The sequence below is a fragment of the Cinclus cinclus genome, chromosome 1, assembly GCF_963662255.1.
Source record: "Cinclus cinclus chromosome 1, bCinCin1.1, whole genome shotgun sequence".
In the NCBI taxonomy this organism is placed as follows: domain Eukaryota; kingdom Metazoa; phylum Chordata; class Aves; order Passeriformes; family Cinclidae; genus Cinclus; species Cinclus cinclus.
In genome coordinates this window covers 129576236-129588916 of record NC_085046.1, presented here as the reverse complement: position 1 = coordinate 129588916, position 12681 = coordinate 129576236, and the positions used below count along the sequence as shown (strand labels likewise).

Sequence of the window (12681 nt, the reverse complement as noted above, 5' to 3'; positions counted from 1 at the left end):
GAAGGATTTCAGCACTTCACCATGTCAATCGTGTCAAAGATTTGAAAGAAAAAACAATAAGACACAACAGCCAGCATTGTCAGATTTTTAAGATTTTTATAGATAATCAAAGCTTAGATTTTTTCTTGAATTTTCTGCAAAAAGCTTGCAGAGAAGTAGCAGTCCACAAGACAGAGGGCAAAATTGCTATTGAGGGCTGTATATCTAAATTTACCACCAGATTAGCAACCTTTTATGTTTGCAGTCGCCCCTCTGCTATGTCAACACACAGTATGAAAATTGAAGATCTAAGTACTTGCTAAATATGCATTCAACCAAATGTTAAAATGAAGAAATAAAGCATTTGTAGTGTAACAGCATATGCAGATATTTCATACCAAGTAGATTTAGCAGAATTGAAAACGTGAAGGTCAGAATAAAATTCTCAGCTTTGGAAAAGTGAAAAGAATGCAAGAACAAGAAGTTAATATCAGACATATTTGATTAAAGAAAAAAACCAACAGAAATTGTAAAACTAGTAATTTAATTATGTTTCACAATGTATCCACTAGACAGCAAATAACTACACCACCACAAGAAATTCAGAAATATATTTAACAAAATATTTTGCAAGCACGTTGAAACTGCATTTATATGACTTCAATTAAACTAGAAGAAAAGGAATTGCTCTGGCAATCATATTTTTAATAAGACATGTCTTTAGTCCTCATATATTAGCCAGTGAATTTGGACTGGAGAAATGTAACTTCATACAAAGACTACAGTGAACTGCGTAAAGATCTGTCGAATGGTTTTCCACTTGCATTAGTCACGGGTATAATTTAGATGAGAGTTACAATTTCAATTTTAAATAAGTTTTAAGGGGGAAAAATTGTCTAATCAACTCCTTATGAGTAATAATAACTCAGTTAGTACCTTAAAATTCTTACATGCATTGCTTTGAAAACATTTCTGTAGTTTTCTGTCTCTTTTTCCTATGAAACAGTAATTTGGTTGTGCCAGATCTGTGTCTACATCTATAGGAAAGCTGATTTATGAAACCCCAGTTCAGCTTAATGCTGGCAAATAGGCAAAAGAGGGGAAAGAGCACATATCATCTATCACCATATATTTCTCCCTTTTTCATATTTCATCATCGTCTAGGAATGCAGGAAAGATGTGTAAAAGGTGTGATGACTGGGATTAGATTTTGTCAACAATCATTCTTCCTTCATCAAGCTAATCTAGAAGCAACAGCATCACCATCCTACCCTGGGTGTGAAAGAGGAAAATGCTCCCTGTTCATCTACTTCACTGCTGGTATTCACTGGCTCTGACAGCTCCCCATAGCAAGTGTTTTCTTACATAGAAGAACAGGACTCTCAGAAGCACTTTGAGCCTCAGTCCAAGCAGGAGACCTCCTGGTCTAAGGCAGCCTGCAGACATGACTGAACATGGGCTCAGTGCACAACACAACAGCACAAGCAGGGAAGTGTTCACTCTGTATCACAACCCACCACTACAGCGGTCTTTGGTGTGTAGCCTTTCCTGGAGTCTTCACCAACTGCTTCAGTAGAAGCAGGGGTTTCAGATAGCATTCACTGGCAATTGAAGAGAAAGAGGAAAAGTTGGTCATTTGAAAAATTTGCAGCTCAGCCATTGACTTCTGAAGATGTCCCCAGATTGAGCAGTAGCTCATGGGTAGGTATGCACCTTCAGGCTTGGCAGGACACAGAGAGTTGGCTAGCAGTGAAGCAAGAGAGACCCAAACATAGCCAGGTAAAGGTACAAAACACATTGCTTGAACAAAGAAAAAGAGCTTGTGGGTAAACGTTGCTGAAAGGAACCTGGGATGTCAACAAAGAACCTGTTGACTGATTCCTCCTGCGCTAGCAGAGATGGCACTCTGAAAAGAAACTAGACTGGAGTATCAAGTAACATATGCAATCAGTTTTTATTCTCAACAGAAAAAAAATTAATTCCAGATGTTTTAATTAAAAAGAGACATAGCAGTTATCATTTCTGAAGTTTTTCAGAAGCACTGAAATTCATCCATCAAAATCAACTGGACTTCTAACTCCAGTAGGCTCCCTACTGCTGTTAGGAGACTTAAAATACTATGTTTGGAAACCTGCCACTGCCATACAACCACCTTCTAAAGACCTTTCTCTATTATTGTCATTATTCCGTCCCTTCAAGCTCCCTTTAGGGATGAAAGGCTCACATGTCCAGGGCTAGTGTGAGGTGGCTTTGGCAGGGCTGGAGGAGGGCAGAACACCTGTGGCCTCAGCTGGGAAATGCCCCTCAGCCAAGCAATGGGGGAGCACAGCTGGATTAGGGGCAAAGAGGTAGCACTGGCTAAAGCTCTGATAGCACTATATATCTACTAGCTGCTTCTTGCTCAAATACCCTGTACACAAGGATGACACCCGAGCAAGAAGAGCTGCAGGCTTGAAATGCTGGGAAAGGAGCACAAATATCTCCTTCACAGAAACTAATAACCAACATCCAAAGCAGGATCAAGTCCTGCAAACTGTCCAGTCAAAGACAAAAGATGGCAGCAAAATAAATTTTGTGGGATTTTATGGTGATGTTCTGTGTGTAGCTGCTTAGCTAGTCTTTCATCTCGCTGGAAAAGCAACTTCTTTTGTAAACCTTGTGTGAGAGAGGGACATGAGAAGCTTTGTTTCAAATGACACCAGAGCACTAACCAGACTAACATGAAAATGCTGAGGCAAATTACATTGGCCAGCCCCAGAGATGCTCTTTTTAGCACATAAACTAACAAACAAAATTTTAGAATTATAAATGCAACCTGAAAACAAGTTGGGTTTGAGACTTCTAGGCTGTAATTAGCAACACAGCTGCTGTTCTGTAAAATAGAAAACCACAATTTTCTTGAGTGCTGTCTCTCCTACAGCTTCCAAAGGCCTTCATCACACAACATTACAGCTCACACAACACTTCATGGATTCCCTCAGCTTAAAGATGGGAACCTCTTAGCCTTTCCTCTCAGAAACACTTCCAGTGTCTTCCCATCATCTCTTAATTACCCCAAATAACCCTCCCAAATATTGCCATGGAGATATTTGCAATCTACCACACAGAGTTTGCAGACAGATTAAAAGGAAAGAGAATGGTGGTTACCACAATGTTCTGGTCACCAGGTGTTTGCCATCTTTAAGAAAAGAATAAAAGTGCCTTCTTCCTGCCTCTCCTCAGGTGGGACATAAATGCACTTGTCCATCTCTCCCTAGTCACCCATTTGAAGAGTATATTAGAACTGCCTATTCTAAATATTTTTATGCCTCCATCTAAATTAGTTAAAATAGATCAAAATATTAAAACCTGCAGAAGGCTGGGCAGGGCAGCAGCAGTCAGACATTGTGGAGGACAAACTGCACATTGCACAAGTTTACTGCCACGGACACTCTGTCTGCAAGTATAAAAGGGTAATTTCTTAAGCATCAGAAATCCTCAGCTAATCACAACAGCCTTGGCTTCCCTGAAGGAAAGGGAGTTTACCAGTTCACAAACTGCCTCAGCAACTCTAAAAATGTCTTTATTCCCAGTAAAAGGAATAAGGAGAATTAACCAGCTGAAATGTTCATGTTTCTTCACATAAGCAACTTCTGTGGAAACGTTTCCAGTTCTTCCTTTTTTAAGCACATCAGACACGAAGCAGCTTGCCACAGATCTTGCCTATCAGTGGCATATGTAAGCCTCAAGAATTTAATTCATGTTTTTCTTTCCTTCATGCTTCATTAAACTTCATTATTATCAGTGAGAAAAGACCCCTTTGAACACCAATATTCAGTATGACCATTAGTTAGTGAATTTTCTAAGATTAGCTACCAGCAAAGCAAGCAGCCATGAGAATTTGGTTGATACAGAGAACTTGATATGGATGCACTAAGGAAAACGCTTTTCTTTACTCTGGTCAGAAGATGTCTACAGCCAGCCTGGGCACCAACACATGCACAAGCTGGTACTGATGTTTAACTATACATTGCTGAAGGGGATGTTTTCAGAGTGAAATTGAAGCTACACAGAAAACATAGCACCTTGTTAAACAAGATTCACCTTGTTGAAATGTAACTATCTAGAAGTTGACATTTGCTCTGAATTTTCTGCCTGTGCTTCCTCCCTGAAGAAGGATGAGAGGGAATGGCACCACCAGCAGGTACCCCCTTCCCATCATCCCACTATGGAAGACAGGCAGAGAGATATTACAGCTATTAGAAGCAAAGTATTCAGACAGACTGAAATTTTCCACTTACTAGCTCTTCTACTTTCCAGAGCTAACTCAATGGTTATAACTTTAAACAGTGTTCAAAAACTACAGCAGATTACAATTGTCCCTATGTTTTTAGAGGCACTACTCTTCTGAAATTTATACATGGGATTTTATATCAATAAAATGCTTTTATTCCACTCTCTGCTAATACAATGCAAATCAGTTTCAGTTCAATTTGACTTTCTTATAGTTGCCTTTCCCTCATAAAGAAACAACATTAATATGAAGTCAAAATGGAAATGGAAAAAAAAAAAGCTAACAAATGTTCAAAGTCTTGAAGACTATGTAGAACTATTTCAGATTGTGCTGGACTGGTAAATGTCCTTGTAGGGAGTGTCTAACAATTATGGTGTCTGAAAAGCTAAAAAAACCAAAATCAAAACAAAACAAAAAGAAAAAATATACCAATATGGCACAGAAATTGCCACCTCAGTTAAAAAAAAAAAAGCTAACTCTGATGATTCAGGAAATGTGAGGAAATATAAAGGCCAGTACATTAAATAACTGATTTACTTAGAAAGAAAAGCAAGAACTATTAAAAATTTACTTGAGGCAAGAAAATGTTATTGCTTAAAATAAAATCTTAACATCTTACACCATAATTTTAATGATTTTTCAATTAATTTCATGTACTCGATCCTCAGCCAATAACTATTAAATGGTTTTGGGAGGAGGCTATGTTGAAAGTATGGAATTGCATTTAAACTATAATATTTTTCAAGTATTACATGAAATTTTCAGAATCCAAAGTAATGGGCATGATTTGTGTCTTGTCCATAAGCCACATCCAAGGGTCACAGTGATATCATGATTAAATGCTATTAGACCATCACTGAAAAACCTGCTTTAATAGTGTAATAGTATTTTGCTTTCATTAACCAGACCATGGCAGAAATACTGGAATTATTTCTTACTGCACAATATAAATACATATTCTAGAAATCATATTTCAGAATGCTTATTTCAGCTTGAGGATCATATCACTACAGCTGTAAGATCAGTTATACTCTGGTAAATGCAGACAGTTTTTATGGCTACACAATGCACCATGGCTTTAAGACTCCCTGGACACAGTAAAAAATTTCTGCACATGCATAGGGCCAACTGAGTTAGCTTATCTTCTTTTCAAATATATTTGGTGGACTAGTGCGAGACTAAATTTATCAGGGCTCAAGAGGATATGAAAGTCTCCAGAGTTCAAAACACAATGCTCATTCAAAACACAATCTGTGGAATTGATTTTACATAAAAGTCACTGATTTGTTTCTCACAAAATCTTCACATCTTTTTATTTGGCTGTCCTTTTTTTTTTCTTTTTTGTTTTTTGGTCAAATTTCAAATGCATAAGATATAAAATCTGCATTAATCAATCTACTATGGAGGCCAGTTAGTAAAAGGCATATACCCCTTGCTTATCTACAGCAATAAAGACCCACAAGTCCTCTCCCAGCCTTATGTTCCTGCAGGTACAACAAGAGCAGAACACAACAGCTGCCCAGAACAGAGGGCATCAGCAAAGGCTCCAGCATTTCCCAGCTGAGAGAACAGCATTTCACCACAGGTTGCACAGCAAACACACAGGCTGCTACCAGAGGAAATCAAATATTTAAACAAGAAAAAAGTGATGCATTTCAGTCATGCGTGAAGGGAAACCTAGTGAATAAAAATTACACAATGCCACCATGAACTTGCCCTTAAGAAACACACAACAGTTTATTCTGAATAGAATAGTGTACCAAACACAGCAGAATAACTTTCTTTTCCTTAAAGGTGGAGGAAACACAGCCAATTTTCCAAGCTTCACAAAAAATACTTCAAAACACTAAAAGAAGGAGTACACTTGGATTCTTTGTAGAAAAATCCTGTTTAGTTTGCTTTTAAAAGTCCAAAAATTTAAACAGATGTACTCTGTTTTAGTTACAGATTGATAATCCAATCATTCCAAGGCTAGGAAATTGAGAGACTGAGGTTCAAACAATGCAAAATAAAGGAACAGGAACTCACAGGGATATCTGATGTTCATGACTGCAAACAGCTAATCACATAATAGAACTTGTCTACAAAGAGCTCTTCAAGAAAGAGTGAGATTGCTGAAGTGCACAAATCCTTCCACTGATTACAATGAAAATTTTTATTGTTTAAAGGCTGCCAGAGCTAAGAGCAGGAGCAGCAGCTGATTTTAGTTTCTAATAAATAGGTCGGGCATTCCTCTTCACCACAGGTTACATTTATGGAAATAGGCAATAAGGAGGAAAAATAGATTCCATCTGATGAAGGGGGGAAAGCATCCTTGGATATCAACTCAACAATCTAAAAAGTCTGTTTTGAACTAGTTTTGAAGGGTACAATGACAAAATTAATATTTGTGCTCAGAGACATGGATAAAATAGAAAATACAGTTTATACATCATACAAAATGTCCTGGAAATGTAATGCATTAAAAATATTTTTAAATTAAAGATTTACCCAGATCCTTAATGAGTGATAATGCTTCCCATGATATAAATGCTCCACCACCATCATCCATAGCTCCCTGCCCAACGTCCCAGCTATCCAGATGTCCACTGAGCAATACAACCTGGAAAAGCAGTTGTGAAAAAAACACATCTACATGAAAACACTGAATCAGAAAATTCTGTTTAGCATTTAAGCATTTTAATGATTCTGTCACAAAGTTGGCATTTTCATTTAAAACAGAAGGAAAGAAATATTTCAAATAAAATTAAACATTGTTCTCTAGTTGTTGAACATTAATCTGCGATTCTACTACTTTAAACTACTGCCTAAGTGAAACTAGATAAGCTGTGAGAAATGTCTAAATGAAAGGTTTTATCTCATACATTATAGAAGTGCATACTTTCCAGAGATGCGGGACTATTACACTGCTGACTGGTGAAATTTTCTTTCGTATTCCATCTGTTTAAGCCCTTAGGCATGAAATTTGATTAATCCTATTTTTGAGTGCATAAGGAAAAAATATGAACTTAGATTGAAGCACTCCCAGAGGTTTTTGTTTTAGTATATATCTATGGTACTTGTCACAAAGGACCTCTAATTTATTACCAGATCCCCTATGTGCTACAACAATCACAAGATCTTTTACAGTTCCATTAGTCACAAGACTATTTTAAAACATGGTAGCAAGTCCCAGATGGGTTTTCTGCAAATAAGGTTTTGTGACTACAGTAGAGAATAGTAGCATGGGCATCTCCAGAAACATCCACTCCTAGATCTGAACCTTTCAAATGCTGACAAGCAGCGTTAGAGAAATACCACAAGTGTGACAGTCCTCCTACTGGACCTTGAGCTGAAGGCTGATGGATCTATTATTACTATGAAAAGGTCAAAGAATGACAAAAACTCTGAGCCAAGCAGGCAGTGTGTAAAATGGAGCAACAGCCCAAAACCAAGAGCAGGATGCGTTCAACCTATGACAACTCAGCACTAAGGAAAAAACTGAAGGAGATCCTGCAGCATTCACCTGTGCTTGGCTCAGAACTGGCCATACACAAAGGATGCTTCCCACTCTCTGGTTAGCTGATACCAAACAAGTCTCAGAGTTGTGGGATCCATGTAAATGTAAAAATGTAGAAAATATTCATTCTTTCTGCCACCTTCTTCTCCCTAAGGGATGAGGATCTCCTGGCATATTATCTCATCTACCATTCATCACCAGACAATTAGTGTAGCACTGAAAATGAGAACATAATGAGTTTTTCCTGCTATAACTCCTGCAAGGTAAGAGTGTATTCTGTAAAGAATGAAGTAAACATTGCAAGGAAGTAACCTGAAGCCCAAACAGGATCTCTATTTTGTTCTTCATGTCAGATAAATCTGTTTTCACTGGTTAGTAAAATTAATGGACTATCACAGCAAGATAAAACGTATCAAGTACTCATCATACAACAGTGTTTTTTGCATCTAATCAAACACAAATTTAGGTAACATATCTGAAATACCCATGGTATTAAACAAAGGCCATAAGAAAGTACTAATCATAACCATTGAACTGCCATGGGTCCAACCAGAATGCACCAAACCCCTTTAAATTTTGAAAAGAGTCTGTGAGATCTTTATAAATGTGTGTGTTACAAAAAACAGAACAGTCATGCCTTAGAAGCAAAAAAATCTGAAGAGCAGCTTACTCTTTCCTTCTCATACCTCAACTCTCTTTTCTGGTTATCCAGCCTTAACATGTGTTTGTTTTCCTGCACAGACTCATCTTGGTAGAAAATAGACATGCTGCAATCTTTATTCCACAACCTCCCCTCCTTCAAAAGTGCTTAAACTTGGAAGGACGGCCCCTCTGTAAAAGCCTCAGAATTTGTCAGGGGTATTCCTGTGATTTTGTGATTTAATGATTTAATGCCATGATCCTCGAAGGGCCAACACAAAAGATTGCAAACAGCACGTTTTCCAAGGGACACTGCCCTGCAGTAGAAGTACTTAATAGCAACACAGCTTGAAACCAGATCATCTGAGAAAAGCAGTGCCAGCTTTGGAGGTAGAAATGTTTCTGAAATGAGAGCAGAGAAGAGAAATGCTCACTGTGGCTGCTCCTGTTGCTTTCTTCTAAGGGAGGACTATGCACATGTTCACACTTGCTGGTGGTGAGGGCAATGCATGAAGGAATTCTGATGTTCATTCCTGAACGTGCAGCCCCACTGCAAACTGCCTATGCAGGAGAGAGCTCAAACACCACCACACTCTGCAGCCAACTGATGCAGTCTCAATAAAGTCCACTTAATAAGGAATCCACAAAGAATAATAATTTTTTAAAAAGAACAGAAAAGGCTCTCAGTGAAAACCCAATTGTTTGTGGTATAAAGGATGTCTATTCCACAGCTTCAAAATCACCATGTGGTTTCTTTGTTCTTAAAGCAAAAATTAGTTTTAAGAAAATAACTATTTTGTCTCCAGGGAAACAGAGCTTCAAGATGAAGTGAATTATTTAGAACAAGTTTGTAAACTCATTGAGAGAGAACCAAGTTTACAATAGGATGCCTTGTCTTTAGTAGTGGAAGAATACATCACTAACGCTGTTCCCTGGGAGCAATCTCAACAGTGTCTGAGAGGGAATTACTCCTCATTTCTGTGGAACAACACATATTGCAACAGCAGGAAATTCTGGATCAGAAGAAGGTGGTGTAATCTCATTTGGGGTTACAGACTCCAATTGTAAAGCTTCTTCACCAACTCCAGAACATTACACCGAAGCAGATCAAGGTTCAAGTGGATTGAGAAAGTCAGTTAATTTTATGGATGAACTTCAACGTAAATTTACTGAAGCTGTTGCCAAGAGCAATTACATAAATACAACCATTGTGCCTCTATGTGAAAGTTTCTTCAAAACAGTTGTTTTTACAAACAATCACATTTTTGTAGCAGCTGCTGAAATGAAAGTTTCACTGATCATGCTGATAGCCATAGACATTCTTAAAATAAGACACAGTTATAAAATAACAAAACCCACTGTGTTTATCTTGGTCTTTAAGTAGATGGAATGTGTCCAGCAATGAAAGGAAATATTTCTGAAATTCGCTCTAAACCACTATATTCTTTAAAGTAATATTATAAAATAATAGCGTTATAATACTCGGTATAGGTGGGCTAATAACAAAGGCAGTTAAAGCTATCAAGGACATATGATTATTGCATTTTCCACATTGCTTTCAAAGCTGTTACGTGATTCTCAGCTCCAAATCTACACAGACACTAATAACACATTGCACAAAACATCCCCACAGAAACGCTGGTATAGAAGAATACAAGCCTTATAAGTATCTGTAAGTTCAAGTATTTGCTTAAATATGCAGAGGAACCACAAGCAACTGTGCAGGACAGCACAAATACAGCAATAAATATTTGCCAAACTGACTAAAAATAAATTTAGGACAAGACAGCTTGCACGCAACACCACAACTTTAGATTTTTCTTTCTTATTCTATTTCCTTCTCTATCAGCATGATGATCTCTATTGGATGCCTTTAGGTCATGTGCAACATTTCAATCAAGTATATTGAAATATTAAAAAAAATAATATTCTAAACCCATGAAAATTAGGAAGAAGAAGCACACATTCACATACATGTGTATGTCATCTTTTTCTAAGCAGGATGGTTTATGCCACTAAAAATAATCTCCCATTCCATATGTGGTGACACAGGCCAATTGCATTTGTCAGGCAACAACTTCATAAAATGCAGGTGAACTACCTTCTGCTTGATTAAAAGGAGTTTTAAGAAATGTCTATCCTATTTTTTGTTAAACCCTAGAGATCCTAAATATTAAACATTATAGGAAAGAACTATAAGCAACATTTTCAATCATTTAATCTAGAATAACATTTGTATTAAGTTTTGAAAACCACAATGCAGAGGTATTTCATGTCCCTGAGACAGATGTATATCAGGTAATGGAAGAGTAATGGAAGAGTAATGAAGCCATCATTCATCTTTGCCCTTCATGGATGAAGAAGGCTTCATGGATGGAAGTTTGGGTTCACAGAATAGAATCTTTATTGATGTAATCTGCCTATCAACACATTTCTCTTAGAAAAGCATACTAATAACTTTCATTATTCAAAACACTGAAAAGTTTCTTTAAATCTTCCTCCAGCAGACAGTGAAAATAAGGAGTACCTTAACTTGCAAGAGGACAGAAAACTTAAACAAGCATCACATACACAAAGAATCACAGAACCAATTACTTTGGAAAAGACCTTTGAGATCATCAAGTCCAACCTATGACCAAATTCCACCTTGCCAACTAGACCACAGCACTAAATGCCACATCCAGTCTTTTCTTAGGCACCTGCAGGGACAGTGACTCCACCATCTCCCTGGAGAAGCCCATTCCAGTGTCCAGTCACCCCTTATGTGAAGAACTTCTACCTAACATCCAACCTAAATAAATATCCCCGGTGCAGTTTAAGACTGTGTTCTCCTGTTGCTGGTTGCCTGGGAGAAGAGACAAAGCCTTACCTGGCTTCAGCCTCCTTTCAGGCAGTTGTAGAGAATAAGGTCTCCCCTGAACCTCCCTTTCTCCAGGCTAAATAACGCCAGGTCCCTCAGCCACTCGTCATGGGACTTGTGCTCCAGACCCTTCACCAGCCTTATTGCTCTTCTCTGGACGTGCTCCAGCATCTCAAGGTCCTTCCTAAACTGAGGGGCCCATAACTGGACACAGCACTCAAGGTGCAGCCTCACCAGTGCCAAGTACAGGGGAAGAATGACCTCCCTGCTCCTGCTGGCCACACCATTCCTGATCCAGGCCAGGATGCCACTGGCCTTCTTGGCAACCAGGGCACTGCTGGCTCACGTTCAGCCTGTTGTCAATCAGTACCCCCAGGTTCCTTCCTGCCTGGCCACTGTCCAACCACTCTGTCCCCAGCCACTAGTGCTGCACGGGGTATGAGCAATAACTAAACAGGATATTAGAACCAGATCAAGCATCTTTAGTCACGACACATTCAAACTCCAAGCATCTGTATGCAAAAACATTAATTTTAAACAGTGAAGTACTCTAGACTGGAATTCAAGTTCTTTTCAACTCTTCATGTACATTTTCAGTTAAATAATGCTGGAAGTTAGTTGTTTCCTCAGGCAATACAGGTTTACAGTGTTCCCATCCAGTTCACAATTACCTGGAAAACCATGAAAAACATTTCTATTCGAATTTTTGTGGTTTACTTTCTCCAGTTTTCTTCCAAGTTAGTCCATCTGAAATTCTAAGTACCAAAACAAGGTCTTACATTATTTAGCTGGATATTTTCCTTGCATGAACCTCCTGCCAGTGCAGGGGTATTTGTGCAATACTTACTTTAAATTTATAAACAGCATATAAAGTTGATTTCTGTTTGGACCAAAATCAGAGGAAAACAGAAGTCAGATAAGAATTAGGATCCATTATTTAATCCAATTTTAAAATTGCCTATAATTTCTCTCCTTCCCCAGATACTTATTATTATTCTTTATTCTCTCTAACACTCTCTCACTTCAGAATTTCCTGTTCTTTCCAGTCCCAACAAAATTTATGGCACTAAATAAACCATGACTAAAAAACTCCTAATCCCAGATTCTCAGACAGAGAAACCCAGCACCAAATTCAGGCCTGTGCTCCTAAGCATAAGGGAGGAGGACATTTTTAGAAATTGACACATTTGGATAGCATTACAGCTATGAACAGTCAGATGGCTTCAGTTTAAAAGGACTTAAAGATTTCCTTCATTTCATTGTGTTAACAGCATGAGAATAAAGGGAAAAAGAAAGGCAGCATATCATGTACCTAACTAGTGGGCAAATAAAACAGCTGGCAGGAGTAAATGTAAGCCCATCATGCTTTACTTGCTTTCAAAACTATGATTAAATAAAGTCTTAATATACACAGATTTGAAAATAGAGAAT

At 38.0% G+C, this 12681-nt stretch overlaps 1 protein-coding gene across 1 annotated transcript in view; it reads right to left on the bottom strand.

Annotated features, from left to right (window-relative positions):
- The window catches only part of CPQ (carboxypeptidase Q), a 125000-nt gene that overhangs the window by 46202 nt on the left and 66117 nt on the right, over window positions 1–12681 (bottom strand). The window contains exon 4 of the mRNA XM_062503183.1: window positions 6743–6854. Coding sequence (XP_062359167.1) covers window positions 6743–6854 — 112 coding nt within the window. The remainder of the gene's footprint in view (window positions 1–6742; window positions 6855–12681) is intronic.